The sequence below is a fragment of the Podarcis melisellensis genome (assembly GCF_964234715.1).
Source record: "Podarcis melisellensis genome assembly, chromosome: 6".
Classification (NCBI taxonomy): domain Eukaryota; kingdom Metazoa; phylum Chordata; class Lepidosauria; order Squamata; family Lacertidae; genus Podarcis; species Podarcis melisellensis.
Genome location: NC_138538.1, coordinates 51,363,951 through 51,389,042, shown reverse-complemented (window position 1 = coordinate 51,389,042; position 25,092 = coordinate 51,363,951). Strand labels below are relative to the sequence as shown.

Sequence of the window (25,092 nt, the reverse complement as noted above, 5' to 3'; positions counted from 1 at the left end):
GTAAGGATCTATAGTGGTACTTCGGGTTAACTACTTAATTCGTTCCGGAGATCCGTTCTTAACCTGAAACTGTTCTTAACCTGAAGCACCACTTTAGCTAATGGGGCCTCCCACTGCCGCTGTGCTGCCGGAGCATGATTTCTGTTCTCATCCTGAAGCAAAGTTCTTAACCCAAGGTACTATTTCTGGGTTAGCGGAGTCTGTAACCTGAAGCGTATGTAACCTGAAGCGTATGTAACCCGAGGTACCACTGTATAAGCCATATCATATAAAACCAATTATAAAGGCCCTCTTAAACTTCAACACTCAAAGATGGTATCAAATTAGTATGCTGACAAGAGAGAGAAAAAGAACAGGCGAAGCAGTATAAAGTTATATATATTTATAAATATAATATAAAGTTATAATAAAAGGAATACATAAACAGAATGATATTTTACTTTACAAGTGTCAGCAATATCATAAGGTTGTGTCCAATGTTGTGTCTCTACCCATCCTGCAGCCATCCACACACCCTCAAAATCTTATCCAGAGCATTGGAGGACACTCCCGAGCAGATTTTCAGGGTGCACAGAGTGCTGCAGAGGGCAGGAAGGGAAAGGAAAGGAATAGGTCTAATACAGCAAGTGAACCAGAAAGGAAAGACTGTGGAGTAGAAAGGAGCAAAGCTACATAGTAAGTGGAAGAAAATGTGGGACAAAACATGTTATACAGATCTTATACAGAAGGCATAACAATATACAGATCTTATACCTAATAGAATATTTAACAATTTCTAATAGAAGGAGAGGACTATCCACTTCATGTTCAGATTGAAATATTTCCATAGGCATCTTGATGGCCATTGTGAGAACAGTCCTTTAGGCTGATCTGTTAAGTAGTTTCTAGCGTCTCAAAAAAAGAAAAGAAAAATTTGGCATCTTAATTCCTGTTCTAACCCTGCAAGCAGATTCTATCTTTAATATTTGTTTTTACTGTTTTATTGTTACCATATTTTTCGCTCTATAACACGCACCCGACCATAACACGCACGTAGTTTTTAGAGGAGGAAAACAAGAAAAAAAATATTCTAAACGAAACAGTGGATGTATGATTTTTGTGGTTCATGCTGTGGCCACAGACATGTGATCTGACAGTGAGTTTGGAGTAGCCCAATGCAAAAATCCTGAGGATCCATGTGGATCCATGCTTTGTAACCACGTTTTTGCACCACTGCGGCCCCAGGCAACAGTGGGTGCATGTTTTTTTTGGTGCAAGATGTAGCCATGGACATGCTATGTGATCTGATGGTGAATTTGGGGTGACCCAGTGCAAAACTCCTGAGGATCCATGTGGATCTGTGCTTTGTAATCACGTTTTAAGTGGGGAGGGAAGGAAAAGCACTCAAGGGACAAGGAGCACGCGTAGGGTGTGTGGAGAAGGATGCTGCTAATAATGCAGAAGAGGGGTATAAGGGGAGAAGAAGCATGCTTGGGGTGGGTGGAGAAGGATGCTGCTCCTCTCCTCTCCCGCTTTGCTCCTTTAAAGCAAGCAGGCTCTCTGTCCCTCTTTCCTCCCCACTCAGCGGCTCTTCTCCCGCTTTGCTGTTTCAAAGCGAGCCACGAAGGAAGGGGAACCATGGATCCTCTGCTCACGACTGCAGCAGATCCCCCCCCCCCCCGCCACACGTAGGCATTCCCTCCATAACACGCACAGGCATTTCCCCTTACTTTCTAGGAGGAAAAAAGTGAGTGTTATGGTGCAAAAAATACGGTATTTCATAATTCTGGTTTTGAATCGCAAGCTGCCTTGAATAAACTTTCCTGTAGAAAGGCAGGGATAAGTTGTACATTCCTAATGCACAATTTAGTCTTATGTCTCCTGCATTACTCACAATTACTATCCAGAACAGTAGCTCAACAGCATGGACAGACAGATAGATAGAATTTAAAGTTGATCCTTGGAATAAAATACTAAATGAGAAAATAATTCATTGGGAATTATAGAAGAGAGACTAATGCACTTTAAACAACAACAACAGTATTTTCAGTGTCCTTATTCCTCTTCTACCCCGCAAATGGGTTCTCTCTATCTAGTATTAAATTACACCCCAAGGGCTCATTTTTATTCGGTTTGTCATGTTGCAGATACAATAGCCAGTACACATAAACAAGCATTACAAATGAAATATTGAACATTAAAAGAGCAGTATGTATTTATCAAGATTCATGACAAATCAATGTTTGCAGCATAACTAATTTACATTTATTGTATTCACCTCTTAAGGCAATGTGTAGGGCATGTTTTTTCTTAAATCAGTCCCATGGGTGTTACATTCCATTCCATGTTACAACAAGCTTTAACAAAAAAGATTTTATTACACCACTCCATCACCTGTCTAAACTTAATCAAGCACAACATTGCTTTCTGCAACTCTACTGTACTCTCACATCCCCAAGGGACTTGACTCGTACTAGTCACTTTGGAAGAAATATAGCAGCCCAGCACGCCCAATTTATTAAAATTTACAATTGGGTAGTCACCAGTACTCAACTGGAGCATGCTGTTGTCATGTGGCGGGGGTTTACTCCTTTTTACAGCTGAGTACAAGGGATTATTATTTTTATAAGCAAATATTTAGAACATCAACTTGAACATTGGGCTTTCTTGTACTTTTATGCCAGCAAAGTGGGAAGCAACAAGGTATTGGGAGGGGGGTGTTAAATAATCTACATTTGGAACTTCCACCAACATTTTAAACCAATTATAGGCATAATTTCTGCAGTAACCATCCCTAAAATGGTGGGATGGCATCTTGTATGCCTCTTTCCAGCAACTCTTGCAGCGAAGCTGGTGCCAAATGTATTGCTCCGCTTTCCTTTAGACCACATCAGCGAGGCCAAGAGCGAGGTTTTGTCGTCTGGGAAGCCCAGGACCGCCATACACACTGCCCAGGCTTGCACCCAGGAAAGGTCACTTTGTGGCTGCTAACATAACAAAAACAAGGGAGGCAGTAGTTATAAGTTATGGGCCTCTACAGCTACAGCAGGCATTCTCCAGTGGTTAAATTTCGCCCCTGGAGGCACATTCTATTGTCTTTGGAGACAGATGCCAACAATACAAATACTATTTGAGGCAGGAGGATCAGAGTGGGTAAGAAATTAAAACACAATAAAACTATCAGGAAACTGCACAATTGTGTGTCAAAAAAAATGCCTTGCTTCTGAAACACAGTCAATGCTATACAGTATTTGACAAACATATAGGGCAGAGGAGTTTCAAAAATGTACCAAAAGTATCAAGAATGTTTCTCTATGCCCATGAAATGACAACTATGTATGTGGGTGTTTTTGTCAAGAGGCATTTTTAGTCAATTTCAAGGCTGTGAATAGAGGGAGAGGGATGTCACATATACAATGGGTGCTTTTTAGTTTTACCTGAACAAAATATGCAATGCAGTATCCCTCCCTGCCCCCACTTTTAGTCTCTCTTGATTACTACCATTTCCCCAACCTTTTTTTTTTTTCCAAGGTTGAGCTTTATCAAGGTGCTGTAACAAGACAATGGGAAAGGAAGAGATCACTCCATCTCAAACCTTTATTTTTGTTTTATTTGATGTATCCCATCCCAATAAGCATGTGGATTACGGGTGAGTTACAAATATTCTTAATAAAACAAACCTCTAACAAGCTCCTACATTTCCTCTAATCAAGGGCCTCTGCCCTAACAAAGCAAACTCTGCTCCTTCAATCACTACCTGTCATAGCAATGGAAAAGAAAAAACTACCGTTGACTCCCTAAATTCACAGCAGCTCAGTCAAGATAAACACATAAGCCCAAGATCTGTATCAGAGACAGAACCTGGGGCCTTTCAGGTGCTGCTGTACTACATCTCCAAACATCCCTTGGCTGATGGGAGTTGAAAAACATCTGGAGGACCAAAGGTTCCCCATCCCTGATCAATATAAAGGTCAGGAAACAACAGCAATTTAGAGCTGTACAGAAGGCAGACAACTCCCTTATGAAGATAATTCCTATCATGTCCAAATAAGGGTGTTAAGCCTTTATCTGAAGAAGGGTGCTCAAATATGAAGAACATACTACAACAAGGAAGCAGTCTAATTAGGTCTGCCTAGGAGAAAGGGGTGATACTAGAAATAAAACAGAAGCACTGTAGTTCATAAGCTTGAGCCCACTCATATTATGAAATGCAGTCTTGAAACAAGTTCATTTCTTTTCTTACCTTCCCAATAAAGGAAAAGGTAAAGGACCGCAGGCAGTTAAGTCCAGTCGCGAACGACTCTGGGGTTGCGGCGCTCATCTCGCTTTACTGGCTGAGGGAGCTGGTGTACAGCTTCCGGGTCATGTGGCCAGCATGACTAAGCCGCTTCTGGCAAAACCAGAGCAGCACACGGAAACGCCGTTTACCTTCCCACCAGAGCAGTACCTATTTATCTACTTGCACTTTTTTGTGTGCTTTCAAACTGCTAGGTTGGCAAGAGCTGGGATTGAACAATGGGAGCTCACGCCGTTGCAGGCATTCAAATCGCTGACCCTCTGATCATGGTTATTCAGTTTAGATCAATGTCCTATTTTGTTCATTTTAAAGTATTAATGAGAAACCTCTACACAAGAGCTTTTTCCTCCAACTACTACAGTCAAGTTCCAACTGATTTCTTTTACATCACATCTCATTTGCTGAAACATGCCAGACAACCTTCATCATCCAAGCTATCATCTTATTGAAAACCCAAATAATGTTATAAGAGGAGCTCATTTGCCAAAGCAGCATCTGGTCTACTAAACTAATCTGATTGCAAAAGAGCAAGAACACCAGGAAAATGAGTCACTAAGCCGCTTGATTAAAATAAACTGAGGACTGTTACCTTTTCTCAATCACCTAAACTTTGGATTTATGGCTGTGCCATCTCAGTTTCCCCACAAAGTCATTTCTCTCTTTTCTCTCAATAGCATATATAGCAGCAATTGTGATGACTTAAATTCAAAACACATCCACTGATTGAACAAGAACACACAATATGAAGTACAAGAAGCAGAAACTATCTTCTATTTGGATCTGTTTATTCAGAATACTTAATACTATGAATCCTCAGATAAAAACTGACAGGATAGTGGCGTATGATGAATCACAAAACATGTCAGAATTGGAATCTACTGAATAGGAGATAGACACCAAATAAATTGCTTTAACAGGAAAAAAATGCAAAAATTTCAAGAAATTGTCACTAGACAAATAAACACTTGAGCAGGGTTGCTATTCATTTATTTATGCAAGCTTGTATATCCCACCTTTCCTCCAAGAAGCTTGAAGCCGCTTACATCAGAGGTTTTCAACCACAGCTCCCTTGACCAACTACATTCTTTTTGCAGCACCCCTTGCCTGCAGAGCTGGTAGCCCCTCACCCCTTTTCGAGCACCCTCCCTTGTGGAGTGTTCCTTCAGCCTCCTCTCTTCTCTTCTCCACTCTCCTTGGGAGTCCCCTGGTCTCTAAACTGCCCCTCCTACCCCAAAGAAAGGTGCTTCCTCCCACTGCCCCACAGGGGCCTGGGAAGCACCCCTTGGTCAGTCCCATTTGCCTGGTGAGATTATAGCCAGGGTTGCTGCAACAAACAGCTGTTCAAGCTTTTGGGAGGAAAAGACATGAGAGGGCATCAGAGGATGGGAGGGAAGGAAAGAGGGACAGAGGCCAGTGTTGCCAGCGGTAGCCCTGGCCATCATTCAAAGCACCCCAAGGTGCCACGGCACACTGGTTGAAAACCACTGGCTTACATGGTTCTCTTCCTCTGTGTATTATTCTCACCATAAGCCTGTGAGGTAGGTTAGACTGAGAGATGGCGACTGGCCTGAGGTCACACAGTGAGCTTCATGGCTGTGTGGGAATCTGAACACTGGTCTCCCAGGTCCTATTCTAACACTAACTACTACACCACACTGGTCACTGCAAACAAGTTGCAAGAAGAGACAAACACCACACTCCAATACAGAGGTACTGTGGTTGATGCTCTAATGCATTTGGATTCCTGCAGGACATGGTGCAAAGGGGGCAATTTTACAATCTACTGTATTATGTTGTGTCAACTCTAGTCAAGCACAGCACCAGGGCCTGTGACACACACACACACACCAACAAACACACACACCCCTCCAGTAAACAAACTGGATCCAGCACATCCATTAAAGCCTCTGCAATGGTATTTAACAAGGAAAATACTGAAGTTGGGGTGGGATTTGGAATAAGAACTCTGACAGAAGAGATATTAACTATTAACCAAGAACTGTTTTCACACTACAGTTGCTATACCATCTATACTGATGTTGGTATGCCATCTGTACTAATCCTGTTAGTCTGCTTCCGGCATCAATCAAGACAGGAATTAGCAAAATTCCCATTTGAATTGGGGGTGTCAGCATCACCAATATACCTAACACAGAAAAATGCTGTGGGAGGCTAGAACATTGGGAATGAGTCCCTTCTGAAAATAAGCTAGGGAGACTATGAATGTGTCATTTAAGATGTGTCAGACAACGGATAAACACCTGCAAAAAAAGGTTGTGGCTAGTAAACCACACCTTGAAGCAGAGGATCTGAGTAGGTAGACCATTCCATTCCTTACCAGACACACATAAAAAAGGGAGTATCATGTAACATTCTGATCTCTTCAGTCCTTTTAAAATAATAAGCAGGGTTGACAACAACAAGGTTGATAACCAATTTCTGCCTCTAGGCATCAGTTTTGCTAAGCAAAATGCATGCTGCCTTCCTGCGAGATGCTCTCTCTCATTAAAGTGACAAGTGAGATTTCTTACATAGCGAAGATGGATAGCAGAGCAAATTAGAAAAAGTCAGCTTTGTAGCATGCTGGCAGCATATTATGCTGCCAAGAGGGAAAACTGGTTCTGCTATAGACTAGGGATTTCTGGCACAAACATGGCTGCATCTGGGGTGATATTAATAGAAGTGATATATCCTATTTCTCTAACGGCCACAAGGATTCAAGCAATTATTATTTGGCAGAACCAACAGAGGCTACCAAGGACCCTGTTGACTATTTACCACCACCAAACTGGGAGTAAAATAACCAAGCCCATAACATTGATACAATATGGTGCAGATGAAAGGACAGAGAATAAAAGTAAACATTAGTTTACTCAGCTTATTTTCCGCATCAGCAAAACACTAATAAAGACTTTTCCTAATAGGTTTTGCTTTTTAAACACAATCTACGCAAATCAAGAGCAACAAAGCAAGTGCACAGTATTACTTTAAAATGCAATTTAAAGGACTGCATAAATCAGAAGGTCATGAGAGAAATCCTGCACAGAAGGCTTTCGCTGATTTCCTACTCACATTATTCTTCCTCTAACTTGTCAGTAGAAAACTACTTAAATATTATAAACAGTAAATAAATAAAATCTAAATGCATGGAACTTGGGAGTACCTAAAAACTTGACAGGCTGTATTTAGAAGCTAGCTGATTAAAAGAACAAAATAAAACAGAAATCTTAAAATCAACTTGAATGATTACCGTCACACTCTTGCAAGCATCCATATCTCAGTAATCCCAATCCATGTGTGAAATGTCTTGTAAAGGTGATTTTCACAAATTTTGCCCAGTCTCCAATATTCCTCCTGTGCACATGTTCAATAGTAGACATCACTCATCATTTAGCACAATAATAATGTGCAATAGCAGGCCTTGAAGTTGCTCATTGCCCATCTCTTTGTCTTCTCCTCTGGAACAGTCACAATAAATTTAGAAGCTTTCACTTCCAGTATAGAATAACTGCAGTTTATATAGCTTGACTGAAACAAGTCAGCTTCAAACCATGATTTATAAAGGCAGCTTGTTTGTTTTTTTGTGTTTTGTTTTTTTAAAACGGCTAAGATTAACTACAGTGATACCTCTGGTTACAAACTTAATTCAGTCATGAGGTCCATTCTTAAGCTAAAACCATTCTTATTCTGAGGCACACTTTTGCTAATGGGGCCCCTGGCGCGCAATTTCCGTTCGCATCCTGGGGCAAAGTTCGCAACCAGGAGGAGCTACTTCTGAGTTAGCAGAGCTTATAACCTGAAGCGTTTGTAACCAGAAGCATTCATAATCAGAGGTACCACTGTACTGTTAAAGCTTCAGGCAACACATTAAAATATAGCTAATGGAAATTGGAAGCAATAGTTTCTGAATTCCTCCTTGTGACTGTGAAGAAGGATGAGTCAGAGTCCATGAACCTGAGGCTCGATAGGGTTTCTCTATATACAGTCAATGGCATTTGGATATAATGGTGAACTATGGTTTATAGTGCCACTACTTAGTCTCGTGAGTTCCCCTCTCCTTTGACACAGCTACAAGAGAGAGATTGGAAGATGTTGTTTCCATTTTCAATTAACCACAGTTTAGTTTTATGTCAAAAGCATTAACTATATCTTAATTGGCTTGTTTCAATCAACCATCATGAAGAGTAAACCACAGTTTGTCCCAGTTCAGACATAACACTCAACTGAAGCGAGTTAAAAATGGAAATGAAAGCTTTTGCTCTCCTTATCGCTGCTCCCCCCTGGGGGAGCAGGCAAGCCCTAATACAACAGTTTAGCCTTATGTGCAATTGCACTTGTGACTAGGAAACATTTTAATTTTTGCAGTGGGTCAAGAAAACCCACAATTTCAAACCATAATGCAGAAGTGGCAGAACAATTCAGATTTCCATCAACCTCCTTCAGTCTCCTGCTGGCCACCACATGTTAAAGGACACCAGTGCAAAGCTTTCCCTTCTGTTTGAGCTGACCCATAATCTGTTGGAACCTAAGCTGGACCCACTACAGTCTCGTGACAGCACTGGGCTCAATCCTGACCCAATCACTTTGCCAGCTCAAGGCTTGCTGACCATGCACCACAGCAGGGCTGGATATGCCAAGCTTGGAAGGGCAGAATTTGCGTTTTAATAATTCATAAACTATAGTAACCGAAGAAAAAGAAAGTGTGGATGTGCCTGCTCCCCAGGGTATTTAGGGCCTAAAAATCAAGAGACTTTAATTGGTACTACTCACTCCATGTAAAAGAAGGAGAAAAAAGCTGACTAAGTGCATCCAGGCTGCATTTGTTTTTAACTGTATGTTTCAAGGATACAGGGAGAGGTAACAGGAAATTGGGTTAGCATTCTGGCCCCTAGAATTATCTGTCCACAAAGTATGAAGGTCATCGCTCTCAAAGTTGAGTCAAATTAAATGAGGCAGATCATTAACTTTGGAGGCTTCTTTCCCACTTGGAAAAAACTATCTCTTTACTTGGAGGCAGGAAAAATTAAAAAGTATCAAAAGAAACAATTTGTATTTTCTGCTTCAGCACCTTTAAGTACAGTACCCATCTCAAGCACAGACATATTCACTCTTAGCAATCCAAATGAATTAAATGCCACATCCTTGATACAGATAACCCCTATAATGGCAGAAGGGGAAATTGTTTCAATGAATCAAGTACGTTAAAAAAACAATTTTAGACCTATGACATTACTAATGACCATAGCAAGTTCCTCTTTTCCATGACTGCATTGGTCTGAAGCCTCTGCTAGAACTAAAACACTCTCACTGGTACCCCATATTCAGAAAGTATTTGCATTACCTGATTAAATTTTAAAGTATTTAGAGTAAAGTATTTAAAGTAAATTTAAAGTACATGGTACAGAGCAACAAACCTATATTCTCCCCCACAGCACTGCTCTGCTACGTGATATTTTCCTCTCTCCCACTTTTCCATTCTATTGGGCATCCTCAAACCCCGTTTAACAAAAGTTTCTTTCCAAGCTATATATTCTCCTTAACTAGCACTGAAGTAAACATAACAGACTTGCTATACCACAACCCTTCTAGCAGCTATTAAAATGCTGGATTAAACAAAAACAACAACAACTGGGTGGGATTCACCTAACCATCTCCATCAGCAGAAGCCCTGTGCAAGACTTCCACTTGCACAACAGGGCTTCCCCTTCTCTCCTCCCATGCCTCCCCAAATTGGCTCAGGGAGGGGGTCAAGGAAACCGCAGAGCAGCACACAGAGAGGAGGATAGCAGGAACCATTCCTTCCAGCAAACTGCAATGCTTGTTCATCATTGTGTGACACTGAATTCCACCCTGGGCTAGTTTTAGCTATTAAGGCCTATGACAAAGCAAGTCATAAACTACAATCCTATGCATGTTTATTCAGAAATAAGTCCAACTGAATTCAATAGGGCTTACTTCTAGGTAAGTATGTAGAGAATTATGATGAGGCTGCAGTCCCCTTACCCTGATCTGATTCTTTAACTGCCATTTAAAGACTACCTTACATCTGCAGCAACCCATGCACACACAAAAAGACTGAGGAATTTGTACTGAATTGAACTAATGACTAATATTTAAGAAACATTTTAAGCCATGGTTTATTCAAATTACCCAACAGACACCCTAAGCACTTGGATAATCTGAACGAGCATAATCATAATTAAACATAGTTGATTTAAAACAACGTAAATGGAGAATGCATAGACAATCAGGGAAAAAATTAAGAAGCCTAATCTTTAGATACGAGTACTATGGCAGTCCAGATAAATACACTTAGCATTCCTTGTGCCCAGAACTAGCAGTAGAAATGTTTTAAATAAACCATGGCATTTAATCCAAAAGTTATAAGATTTCATTCTATGTCCAGCTGCAACCTTTACGTCAAGCCTGTGCTTACTCGTATCACATGCCAACAGAAAGGTTTGTTCAGTACATAAGCAGTAAATTTAACGTGTGTTAAAATACTTCTCTGGCCTTCAGGAATCTATAAGCAGAACTATGTGCTATTGTGTTGAATAATGTTAAGATTCTATGGATTACCATCCATCAACACAATCTATCTGAAAGTGGGTTTTGTTTTGTTTTTAGCAAAAACAACATTTCAAAAGACAAGCATGAAATTTGAGTTTACTACATTGTTCCGGTGCTGTTTGTTCCGGATAAAACTGTAGAAATATTGAGCAATACCCAGTAATACCACTCAGGCAAATTCTTCACAGATGAGATCTGGCTCCAAATATCACTAAATGTGGGGCAACGCAAAGTAAAGTCATGCTTTAATATATTTTTATTATATAAAACTATCTATTTTAGAATATATCTTATATAATTTATAAGCTTTTGCTTATAGACAAGAGATGTTTCCAAATCTATATTGCTATTTACTGGGCTTACCCTAACTAGTGTTCAATTTCAAACAGAAGTTTCTCTAGAAATGTTACATTTCCACACAATCAAGTGGGGGCTCAGTCTAATTCCATATTTTTAACTTGAAACCAATTAACAGTACACTCCTACGCTTGACTATTCAGAGGTCAGTGGGGCTCACTCGCAGGTAAATGTGCAGAAAAGTCAGTCTTGTCTCATTAAGACAGAAAGGCTCTAAGGCTATTTATCCCAAATGATCCAGTGAAATACCTAAAACTGCAAATAAGTCATTTCATCAGAAAACCTAGAGATGTGCTTTCCACAATACTAATTTATGAATCTAAAATACTTTTGCTCATCAGCATTTAAGTATATTCTCCAATGCCAACGGGTGACTTCATACATTTTTCATACAGCTTTGGAAAGTTGATTCTCTTTAAAAGCAAACACCATTGGACTGCATGAAATCAAGAATTTTAATGCAGCTTCAAAAATCATTTTCAAAACCCTGTAACAGAATTCTATTTAGAACATTGTCATTAAAATAACTGAGCTCCAAATGCAGCTACAGCCTTATTGTATTCTTTTTCTACAGCAGAATGACAGTTCTATAATTTTCACAGCATTTTAAACTCACCCCAGCAGGGAATTACTAATTAGATTTGTTTCTTACCTGTAACCCCCTCCTTCGTAGAATGCTCGAATCATCCATATTTTCAACTCTCAGCAACTCTAGGTTATCAAAATCTTTCAATACTCTCCTGTTCCTCACTTGTGCTGTTTTCTCTCTTATTTTCAATATTTCTTCTTTGCATATAAAGAAAAATAAGCTTCCTCTTTCATGAAGAGTAACAGTCAGTGCCTCTGATCACTTATATACACACACTTTAATCTGCTTCCTTATTGACACTGTCACAACATATTCAAGTCTATTGAGAATCTAGGTTCCAGTATGGAGATGTTTTTGCTCTCACACACATGTGTGTACAGGTTAAACACCTAGGAATGCAAGCACAAACAATATGCCAAAAGCAATCAATTCATATTTTCTCCTTACTTTGGTCAAACTGATCTCCTGCACAAGCAGAGCAAACTACAACAGCTGCATTTATCTTGAGAGTACAATAAGCTTTGAAAATCCAAATCCTGTTTCCTTGAAAAAGCAGTGCCCCAATTCATTCATTTTTAAAACATCTTCGGTTAGTCAAATGAATGTAAAAATCCCACATTCACACAGGGATTTCATTATGTTGAACATGTAAAATTCCTTTATCCTCTATACAGACAAAGCAAATGTCAGAGTCTTCAAATACAGTAGCATATTCTTTTGTTTCTGATGTCTCAAGTACGCTGGGCTCCTTCTTCCTTGAACGTAGTAGACATGATTTTCCTTCTTTTAGTTCTGTGCTGAGAGCTAACTTCTCCTTTTATGTAGTTCCAATCCGAAACACGTGTTTTGAATGCGTAAGAATTCATTCACTGGCACTGCATCATCATTGACAGAGCGCTCCTAAATAAGCTCTTCCATTTTATATCCCAGAGGGAAGTGGCACATGCATTATTTCTTATAGATGTTCTGTACTCCGTATTATGGTATCGTCCAACCCCATGATATACTTGTTTTCAAAATGCACCTCTTCAACACAAAGTCCAAAACGTTTCCTCCTACATGTGACCCTAAAATCTCATTTTAAAATCCAAAGAAATTAAGAAAAAGCAGCAAAAATACGATAAACAGAAGAGAACTTCAAAGAAAAACTTCTAAGACACAAGGCAGAATATAAAGTGAACTGAACTTCCTCAGCTTGCTTTATAGAGGCCTTGACAAGCAAAGTTGCAAACAAAGGAAATATTGTGAAAGAAGCAATCTTAAAAAAAAAAAAGTACAGTAATCTTAGAAAGTGTTTTCAGGCAACAGATCCCACCTTCTGATCAGCACAGCGCACACAACAAAAAGCAATCAACCAACTTTCCTTTCTGAATCGCTTACACAGATATCACATAAATCCTGTACTTTAAAAGATATTCATCCAGTCATTCCACTTATTAAAAGTGTAATAACGGCAACAAAAACCCAGACTTCAGCCTATTACTAACAGCTCCTCAAAAAGCTCCTGTTCCTGCAAGGACAGCTGCTACCAACGAGTGTCTCAGTCAGATATAATTTTCTGGCTCTGAAAGAGGGTGGATATATACATATTTTCACCAGCTTCTTTGTGACTGGAGTCACACAAGCTAACCAGGCCATTATAAAGTGACCTAAGCACAAATAATGCCCAGATCCATTCACTAGCAACATTCTGATCCTCAGTGGAATCACTGTAGTCTTTTTTGCAAGGTGTTAACAAATCCACAGCTCACCATCCTTTCCTTCCATCTGCCGTTTTAAACAACTGAATGCTGAATTAGGTCTACTGATTCTTTGTGAGCCACCCAACAGAGCAACTAACTGCAAGCAGACTGATCAGGCGGCTTATTTGCATAAAGCACTATACAAAGCAGAACCAGTGTGCTGCAGAAAACAACTCTTGTCAGTCCTTGATTTTAAAGCAACAGCATCCTCTAGCCCCAAAAGAAGCACATAATAGAAGCAGCAGTTAGCTTTGCTCTACGTGTACAGTACTAAGTAACAGAGTATAACATTGTTTTAAGTAAATGCCTGCTGGCAGTGCATGACTGCTTTCAGAAACCACAACATGAACTTTTATATTTTTCTCATTCTCTCTCTCTCTCTCTCTCTCTCTCTCTCTCTCTCTCTCACACACACACACACACACACACATATATGAGAAAAACAAGATGTGTTTAACAATTCCTTGAAGCTTTTCTTACTATCGGATATGAATTTTCAGTGGAAAAAAATCAATTGCAAAACAAACCATACAGCTCTGGTTATTTTTAGAGGAGTAAATTGATGGCCACATGTACTTTGACAAACCAAATGTCAGTAAAATATTAAATCAGTGTCACCTGCCAACAATGAGGCATACAGGTATATTTTAAATGTTTCTCGATGACATATTCCAGCTTCAAAACCTAATGTCCAATCTTTCCCCCATATTTGCCATAGCTACATGTATTAATTTCTTTCCGCATCCTAGAATATCTGCAGAAATCTATCTCATAGTACTTTGTCACAGAAATCAAGCCTGGAAAGTGCATCACGTAGAGAAGCATTCAACCAACCTGGTACTCATAAGATGTTTTGGATTACTGTCATTCGAAACTTTCAGAGAACACCAGTTTGGCAAAGATTGGTGCACGCCGCTTGCCCAACTTAACATTTACGTCCAACCAACTTAGAGCTTTTTTGGGCACACCATTAAAAAGACCATACATAATTAGATCAACATAAAAGACATCCTCCATCAGCACCTTGTAGATTCAACTCCCAAAGGATTTATTTCCAACTTCTGGTGACAGTAAGTTTATATTAATCAGACAACCTTCAATTGACATTGTTGAACAGTACACACACACACACACACACGAGTTAGAATTCAGGAGGTTCCATAAGCCAGCAGGAGGCACTTTCAATCATGCTTAATGCCCTGCCCACTTGTGCCAGTTCCCAGCTCCCACTTCAGTCCCTATGATATATGCCATGAGTAGGCAAACTTAGGCCCGGGGGCCGAGTGCGGCCCAATTGCCTTCTCAATCTGGCCCGCGGATGGTCCGGAAATCAGCGTGTTCTTACATGAGCAGAATGTGTCCTTTTATTTAAAATGCATCTCTGGGTTATTTGTGGGGCATAGGAATTCATTCATTCCCCCCCCCCAAAAAATATAGTCCATCCCCCCACAAGGTCTGAGGCCCCCTGCTGAAAAGGTTTGCTGACCCCTGCTATATGCATTCCAAAGTGACCTCAACCCTTAGTGAAGGTTGGGGGGGTGCAGCAGAAGGGGGAAAACGGGAAACTAAGGTCTGCTCATACTTTTCTAGACCCAAACCAAGATCCATCTATGAAGTTTAATATTTTCATGCTGTATTGATTCAGGGAAGGGGAGGGAGAATTCTCTCTTTTAACCCAAACTTTATTTTCACTGCATCTATTTTAATGTACCGGTATGTTATAAGAAGACTTGTAGTCAGAAATATGACCTTGCTTGGTATGTATTGGTCTCAAACACAAGGGCATTCCTCACAAATTCAGTTTCCTTGCTAGTTACACTTTGAAAAGCCAGTACATGAGAAATATATATGAACGACTCTGCAAAGAAAAGTGGTACCTCATAATGAAAGCCTCTAATTTTCTTAGCTAACCAATATAGATTTCTTAGTGCTAGATAGCTTGTATTGCAAAAACTAGTCAAAACTATTTTACAGAAAGGGGGGGCGCTTTGCCAGAATACAAAAAGACAACAGCATAGTGCTGCAGAGAACAAATATATTGATGTTATCTACTTTCTACTCCTAAAGATGAGCCACTTGAAGACTTAAGGTTCCATAATTTCCGAGCACTATCAAAATGGCTCACAAGGCTTTTAGTAAATGGCAAAGCTGCAGCTGAAACTGCACTCTATGTTCCAATACTATCCTAAGTCAATGTTTTTTCTTACTTCTGACTGAAGAAAACTGCAGCCATCAAAGCTATTACCCTGTCTACAAGCTTCAAATGTCAAGAGGGTCTGCAGTGCACAGCCTCTAAAAACAAAATATGGAAGACAGTATTTTTCAACTAGCCGTGTGCTGATATAAAGCAAGCATAAAAGTTAAACAGAAGTTTTCACAAAATCACTAATTTTCATTTATTCAGAGCACAGGGTTAGAAATGTAAGGTTTCCTCTAGTCACTTCCTTTTTCTTACATACATCTTATGCATTGATCAACAGGCTTTATAGTACAGATTATGGGTTGTATCCAGTGCTACTCAGAGTAGACCCATTAAACCTAATGGGCATTATTATCTCGGGTCCATTAATTTCAATGGGTTTATTCTGAGTAGAACTTAGTTGGATACAACCCTGTATCAGCCAAGGCCCCTAAAATGCTACATTATAGTTGCCTATATATCCCTGCTAACAAGAGGGTATTCCCTAGGGTAGACCAAAATCTATTCTATCCTATCCTAAACAAGACATACATTTTGAGCCAATGTGAATGTAAAAATTCTCATACAGTACTATCACTATGTGTTTTTGCTTTCCACAGACAACTCTTCAACAAGTGTAAAGTACAGGACCTTCCGCGTGCCCAGTTCTTTAAAAAGACCACAAGAGAGGCTCACAGCATGAACAGCAACAGTAATCAAAGTGCTCCCAGCTGTTCCCCTGTGGCATTACCAACCTACTTGGCTCCAGATAGCCTCTTACAACTCTACAAACTTCATTACATTTATGAAGGCATATCCAGAATCAAGATGGAGCCATGGGAACCACCAGGGCTGCTACTCTGGTTATCTGCCACACAACTGTCAAAAGCACAGCTACTGGTCAAGAAGGCTGGCAACACCATCCATGCGTCTTTCTCCCAGAACCCATTCTCTCCATCTCTGAAGTTCTTCAATTAAAAACAAAATTAAAAAATTCCTTCCAGTAGCACCCTAGACCTAGAGACCAGCTAAGTTGGTCATTGGTATGAGCTTCCGTGTGCATGCACACTTTGACTATGGCACACCAACACGGCTACCTGCCTGTAACTTCAATAAAAACTTTCACTTTGCCATAGATTTGTTACCTAGTGACTAGCAGACACAGATTCCTTTCTCCCATTCTAGCTCAGTATCACTTCAGCTGGCCTCAGGATCAGACACTTATTGCAACCAGAGAGGGAACTCTTGCTCCAGAGAGTATAATGGAGGCAGGCCTCTGAGACCAAATGTACCATATTTACTCGAGTAATGCACCATCAAATCTAATGCGCACCTTAATTTTTGCAATTTGGCCAAAAAAGGTGAGCATTAGATTCAAGTAAATATGGTGTCTTAGAGTAGATTCTCGTGCTCCTCCCCCATGTTGCCAAGAGTCTGGAAATCTTTGCATCAATACAGTTTGTGTGTTTCCCAAACTGAGACACTGTGGTTATTGCTGAATATAGTTTGTTTGAAGAAAATCAACTTTGTTTAGGTTCTGGAGGTAACGCCTCGGTCTTTACCTAGACTTTAATATCAACAAATGCTTCAGTAGGCAGCGGCCAACAACTCAAGTTGCTTTGTATCTGCATGGACACAAAATCAAACATGCCCATGTGAAAAAAATGTCCAGAGTATTTCATGGACACGCTCCTTCCTTAGCCTGAGCTTCTGATCTAGGTAACCCACAAACAATTTATTCAGTTTCTACTAGCAAATTAAAGATCTGTATTCAATGCAACTTTGCCCCATAGCTCATAGAAAAGAACTCTTCAGCCAAGCTTGCAATCTGCTATTTGTGATCACCCTCCCTACCCTAAAATCAAGTCCATTAATAACAGTTCCTGCTTTAACACAAAGTGTGGAAGCACTGAAATCGTCCGGGAGGAGCAGAGAAGCAGGGGTCAGGCAACCTCCATCATGCATGGATACAGCTTCATGCAAGAGCCCCTCCCCCCAGCTACCATCACTGATTACTAGAGGAAGAAGAATCCAAACTCCTTCATTGTGTTTACAATAGCTCAACTTTGTAACTAGGGCCTGGGTTTGTTTTTTGTCTCCTCCCTACAAAGTCCTTTTTTCTTTTCTCAGACAGTAAACCTGAGCGCAGGGACTCTCATATGTATAGCCTATGCTATATAGCCTATGCTTGAAACCCTTTCCAGCGGAGTAAAATTCTTTAACTAAATAAAATTACAATTTTCTCTTTTCTCCAGCAGCAGCCTTAGGCCTTGTTTCGACACCTCTATTTCCTCCTAGGTAAACAAACTACTGTACTGTAACTCATGTGCCTACTCTTTTTTAAGGACCTTACATGTTGCATTTTAGGTTGTATTATTTTATATGTACCACACCCTGGGACCATGTGGTGAAGGGAAGAATATATATGTCAGAATAAATAATACATAAAATACAACTACTATTGTAAGCAAACAGCATATATATATATATATATATATATATATATATATATATATATATAACACTCTGGTTATGTTTATATACAGACTGTGGTTATTAATATGCAGAATAATAATAATAAAGTAAAACAAAACAGAAGTTTGTTACACAAACTTAGAATAAGATATTAAGTGACTGAAGGAAATACTCTCATCTTCCTAACAAAAGGAAGAAAGACTGAAAAAGATGCTTTGTAACATTCACTGCTTAAAATTTATAAATGATGGGAGTTAGAAATCAATAATAAGCAACAGCAGATAGACAAATGATGTAGCAAGTGAAAAGGCACCTGAGGGTACCTATAACTGGCAGGTAGCAAAATGTGCTAATTAAAACAAGTAGGGTTCAATCCACAGAATTCCTTCTCTGCAGCCAAGAGATGGTACAGCTATTAAGTACAAAACCTGAATGTTCTTTTTGGAGCTATTAAGAACAATATTTTTGCATTAATATTTTTAACAGTTTATGATTAGAAACATCTTTAATACTACTACAGGTGTGTTTAAGAACTTAAAAAAACATATTGTTAAATGCACATTCTACTTTCAAGAGTATCATCCCTTCCCACTCTGATTAACATCTTAGAGCCAAATGGTCTGGAAAAATCAAATCAATGTCTATATAGATATTTCTGCTACCATGATAGAACAATCTGTCTCACAGACAAAGCACTGCACATCAGTATATGTAACAAGGTAAAGCTCAATTATCAAGCCTATCATAATTTAAAATGTGACATATTTATCCTTAAAGCTAGGCAATGTGGAAAGGGACTCTAGAACAGCTGCTCCTCACCAATTTAAATGCTCATGTGTTTTACGTTGACCTAGAAATCAGCATCATCCTAACCAAAAGCCAATTAGATAATGGTATTTTTTCAGCTTGTAGAATAGTAATTTAACAGATTTAGTACTGTAAAGCAAATCAATAAATCACAGGTGTTTAGGCTGCTTTTTCCTTACTATGGATCCAAAACATCCTAAAGAAAAAATGTAAGTGTCTCCTTGCTGTAACCAAATTCATATATGGCCAGGCTGTTATGTTATTACAATTAGGCCACTATCTTATCAGGGTCAGACACACAAAATGTAAAAGCTGTTCTACATAGAACTGAGAATTCCGATTCAAGAAGATTTGTAACATTCAGGATTATAACATATTAAAATTGTATTAAGATCGACCTATGATCCACAAAGTCCATTAAAACCTACATTGATTGGAGGAACTCCCCAGGATCCCAGAAAGAGAAACATTTCCCAATCCTGCTTGCCCAGATCCTTTTAACTGGAGATGCAAGGAAAAAAGCATGTGCAATGAAGGACTATTATATTATATCATAGATTGAACAGGTGCAGAAACACACAACAAAACTGATTGTGGGTTTGGGTCTGGGACACATGGGGATTTTAGTCTAGAAATGCAGGGGGAGAACACGAAACTAGAGAGCTTGGAGCAATCCAATGAAGCTGATTGTTGGAAGATTCAGGACAGAAAAAGGAAGGCACTTCTACACACAGTGCACAATTAAACTATGAAATCTGCTATCACAAGATGTGGTGATGGTAACAAACTTGGACAGCTTTAAAATGAGATTAGATGAAATCCAATAAGTCTATCAATGGTTACTAGTCATGATGGCCAAGGCAGCACCTGCAGCATCAGAAGCACTATGCCTCTGAGTACCAGTTGCAGGGGAACACAAGTTGGAAGAGGGCTGTTGCCGGCTGCCCACAGGCATGTGGTTGGCCACATTGGTTCAGGATGCTGAACCAGGCCTTTGGCTGCTCTTATATTATTATGCTCTATTATAAAGTGAAACTTGCTTATCCAAGAATACATTACCTCACGTCTTTTGCAACTCTCACTGCCTAGGATCAATAGCCGGCATCCAAATATGCAGACATCCATGCTGAGGCAGCAGTAAGTCACATCTCAGCTATCTCAAAGGCAAATGAAACAGAAAAGCACAAGCCCCTGTGTTGGAAAATCCAACAAAGCTGGGGAATGGGATAGGAACAATTGACAGTGCTGAACAAATGGATTATGTCATCTCCACTTCCATCCTCCCCACAAAAGCAGTCCCGTTCCCCCCCCCCCATTTTTGAAGTTCCTTCAAAAGGGGAAATGGCTGGGGAGGAACAGGTTGGGAAGGAACAGTGATTGGGTGTGGAAAGAAAGAGTTCAGCAACCGCTCCAGCAGCCCGCCATTTTCTGTTTCAAATCATACTCCCGCTTCACAGGAATTCAGCACAACCTACACATTCGAACATGTTTGTCATCCTGCTGTAACCTGTAGTTAAAGCCCAAGCACAGCTACAAGCAGGTCAAAAGTCAGCCCACACCCACTGTACACCTCCACAGTTGTACCTCCTCTGACTGCTTTTGTACTATCCATTAAAGCCCTTAATGGCTTGGACGTGGCAGCACAGGAGCTGCCTTTTCCTGTATGGCCTCTGTGCACACTCCAATCGTTATCTGGGGCCCTGCTTCAAATCCCTTGACCTCAAGAGGAAAGGCTGGTGCCAACTAGGAGTAGTGTCTTTTCTGCTGTGACACCAACCCTACAGAATTCCTTGCCAACAAGGGTCCATCAGGTAGTTGGTGAAGACCTGGCTGGGGGGGGGGGAGAGCCTTCAGTTAATAATGTTATTTTTGCTGCCTCAGTTCTACGTTATTTCTCTTCTGCTGGAACTGTTAAGCTGGTTGGTTATTGTTAATTTATTAATCTGAGGGTATACTAGAGGTGTTTTTTAGGGATTATGCTTGTTTTATTCTGTTTTCATTACTGCTTCTTAGCAGCCTAGAGTCTCTTTGGAGAACTAGGTGGGATAGGAAAAAGTAAAATACAGTAAATAAATAAGCTGTTGGAAAGAACATGGAATTTGTGACATGTCTACATGCTTATACACACACCTTTGTTCCTATGTTAGAAACAGTCCTGCTGATAAGGACACTAGCCTTGCCAAGGATTCAGGCAACAAATGTTCACAACTGACAGGCAAAGCTCTACACTGACCTAAGTACTATAAGTTGTGGATCAAATCAAAATAAAAGCAGTGGTTCCCAAATGATCAATTAAGACTCAAAGGGCAACTGAACAGGAAATGCAATCATTTGGTACATCTCCTCTGATTACAGCTTTATGATTCTGTCTACAGAGGATTTTGAAAAGCAAAGGGATGTGTTGTGGTAAAGATTTTCATTTTTTCCATTTAAAAATTAGACATTGTGTATAGACACATGTGCTACAAAATTAAAATATTATTTACACAGGGACACATTGCTGCAAAGTGCCAACAGTATAGTAGGGCAGTATTTACCTGCAAAGTGATGAAAAAACAAGATTTAATATTTTTCCTTAGAGAACTTTAGCAACATTTCTAGTCAGAGAAGCTTGAAGAAAATGCTTACGACTCTTAAAATTGGTTTTTTTATTATTTAAAATCAACATTTTGCTTTATAGGTACTGATTCTGGCTTTGTCAAACATATGCAGCTAGTAGTACAAGGACTTGATCACTCCAGCTGTCTTAAAGATTCTGCTGGCAAGAGAGGATTTGTGACAAATCCCAGCATGCTGTAACTTTCCCAATTACATTAATAACTTATGCAAATGAACTGTGGCCTCCAGCTCACTGCAAACTGCCAATGTGTCCTTCACACTGTGAGTTGTACTAATATGTTCTGTGTCCGCTAATCAATTCCAAAATTCTGCAAGCACTGCAAAAATATAAAATTTTAGAATCCAATGTAAGGAGCTAAAAGAATTCAACTAAACACAGTCAGCACAAGCAGCCCTGCTGTCCCCCGCCCCGTCCCAGCTCCCCACCCAAATAAGCTCTGGTGAGAGAAGAGATTGTTTCATCTGGCAAGCAGAAATGTTTGCACTGACAGAATAATCATAAGACCACAACACTGAATTCCTCTTTCAGTTATTATATCTTCCCATGTTGTTTGTTTGTGTGTATTTCTACACCAAACATGAACAAATTGAATCAAACACATTGTCCATATAGCGGCTTACTTGAATGATAAAAAATGGTATTCCGAGATGACATTTTTTAAAAAAAGTATATGTTCCATTTTATTTATTCCAAAACATATAAGAAACCTGTCATTTTGTTCCCTGCACATTTTGAATGCAATGTGTAATTCAAAACCATTTTGATAAAATACTTGAAGCAAGAACTGTCAAGACCAAACAAAATACAGGGGTACCTCAGGTTACAGACACTTCAGATTACATACGCTTCAGGTTACAGACTCCGCTAACCCAGAAAAAGTGCTTCAGGTTAAGAACTTTGCTTAATATTTACTTTCATTATTATCATTTTGTGTGCGGGTGTGGGTGTCTGGGTGTCTGCACATATGTGTGTTGTTGTATGCAATGTTTGGGAGGAAATACGACAGTAAATAACAAATAACAAACTAAATATTGATGTATGTAATTTTTATTTCTTAAGTATATTTAGTGGTAGAATGGCTGTATTGTTTTTTGTAACATAAAATCATTCAATAATTATTATTTTTTTAAAAAAGAACTTTGCTTCAGGATGAGAACAGAAATCATGCTCCGGCGGCACGGTGGCAGCAGGAGGCCCCATTAGCTAAAGTGGTGCTTCAGGTTAAGAACAGTTTCAGGTTAAGAACGGACCTCCCGAATGAATTAAGTACTTAACCCGAGGTACCACTGTAAAGCTATAATATAAAAATTAATTTGTTTAAGAATATGCCAGACCTTATCCCACATTTATTCAGCATGAAGCTTAAAGTAAAGCAACTGATTATTTTTTGCTGAGGCGGGGGGGGGGGGGAATACATTTGAAAGCTTCTTGGCAGAGTTTCATAAAAAAAATAAATCTGAAAGTTAAAAGTAGTCAGGTAATTACCAAATTGGCAGTGCTGTCAATTTTCAGCTAATATTGATCTTTAATCTTAAGAGCTAGCTGAAAATGCTCAGCATTATTCAATAATGGCAGAGATCCTAAGGCATAACTAAATACAGTGGACGCTGGGGTTCTGAACATGATCCATGCGGGAGGCACGTTTGCGACCCGCAGCACCGCGTCTGCACACACGAGGGTCGCGATTCGGCGCTTCTGCGCATGCGCAAAGCGTGATTTAGTGCTTCTGCGCATGCGTGAGAGCCGAAACCCAGAAGTAACCCGTTCTGGTACTTTCGGGTTTGGCGCAGTGCGCAACCCGAAAGCCCACAACCTGAAGCGTCTGTAACCCGAGGTATGACTGTACCAATAAATATATATTAACAGTGCAATCCTATACATGTCCACTCAGACGAAAGCCCCCCTGATTTTGGTATAAGTATAGGGCCGCAGCCTTAAGTAGCATATAGGCTGCACTGGCAGCATTTGCTAAATCTTTAACAACTTTCAAGAGGTCTGTTCCATAAACTCAACTCGGAGTTTGGAGGCTAAGCAAATGTTATAACTATGGTCTGTCAATTCACACATCACATCAAATAATGGTCTGTAAACCCGCTTCAAACAATGGCTTTTTATTCTGGATTGCTGGGCCTGCAGATTGTATACTAGGGTATACTTAAACACAGCAGACTAGCACTACAATTTAAGAAAAAATTAATCAAAGAATTATTGCAATCCTATGTATGTTTACTCAGAAGTAAAACTATACAGTTCAAAGATGCTTACTCCTGTCTAAGGACTGAAGACTACATCAGTGTACTGATTAAATTTGCACAACAATCAAAGATTTCAGCAGAAATGTATTTAGGCATGTTTTTCAGCGGGGGAAAGGACAGCTGCTTTTAAAGATTTTTATAGCATCAGAAAAAAATAAATACTACCAAAAATGGGAGAATATATTTAGCTTTCATTCTGCATTCAGCCATAATCAACTAAAGCTGCAATCTTATGCACACTTGCCTAGGAATATGGCCCCATTAAATAGAGTGGGACTTACTTCCAAGTAAAGACCCAGGATTCAACTGCACAGCTGCAGCTCTAGTGAAAAGGGTATTCATTTATAATTGCATCATTTGATATCTTAACAAAAAAATGCTCCACTGACAAGAAATTTTCATCTCACTATAGGAAAGGAAATACAGGGCAGGAACTGTGTTTAAAAACCACAACATATGCTTGGGGTGGGGTGGGGATGATGTTGGCAATGGGCTCTCTTGAGCCTATCTGACAGAGTGCGACTAGCAAGAAACTAGCAGATTCCAGCTAGGCAGAGGCAGAGGCATAGGAAGGTCAGGTGGTAACAGGTGTGGAAAATTTCTTGTCATACCCCCCCCAACACACACACATTGGGGGGTTTTTTTGTTTTTTATTTGCCTGCAAAAATGGTTTTACGTTATTTCATATTTTCTTACAAAGGAATGTGGATGCTGGGCCTCTGATAACAAGTAGGCGACTATGGACAGCTACTTAAATCTACAGAATGGATTGTGTTTTGGCTTGTGTTATTTATACAATATTTATTGTTTGTGTATTTAATAAAATTAATTTCAAAAAACCTGCAAAGCAGTTTACCCAAACAAAAAAAAAAAACCACAGCAGTAAAATCAAGAAAAATTAACAATCCTGCTTTAAAACATTCAAAAGCTAAAATATTAAGATTAAAATTATTTCAACTTCCCAAACATCTAGGTATGCTTGCCTCAAGAAGAATGCTTTTAGCAGGTGCCTGAAAACAGTCTAGCAAAGGCACGTGCTTTGTTGCAATAGGCGGGGAGTTCCAAAGTACAGGTGCTATCGCAGTAAACAATGCAGTACAGATGTTATGTGGAACCTGTAGTAGTGCTTGAAACTAATGAAGGGGAGGTTTTATTTATTGTGATTTCACCATGCTCTGTATTATCTGAAAAGGAAAACATTTATTTAAAAAACAGGACTGCA

General features: G+C 39.6%; 1 protein-coding gene across 5 annotated transcripts in view; it reads right to left on the bottom strand.

Moving 5' to 3' along the window:
- The window catches only part of MAST2 (microtubule associated serine/threonine kinase 2), a 144,088-nt gene that overhangs the window by 99,886 nt on the left and 19,110 nt on the right, over positions 1-25,092 (bottom strand). Inside the window, exon 1 of one of the 5 annotated variants that reach the window (XM_081913915.1) lies at positions 11,856-13,037. The exons of 3 other annotated variants lie outside the window; for them this stretch is intronic. In XM_081913915.1, the coding sequence (XP_081770041.1) occupies positions 11,856-11,894 (39 nt within the window). In that variant the 5' untranslated portion in view covers positions 11,895-13,037. Of the gene's footprint in view, positions 1-11,855; positions 13,038-25,092 lie in introns of those variants that run through there. One more of the 5 variants, XM_081913916.1, reaches the window with a different exon arrangement.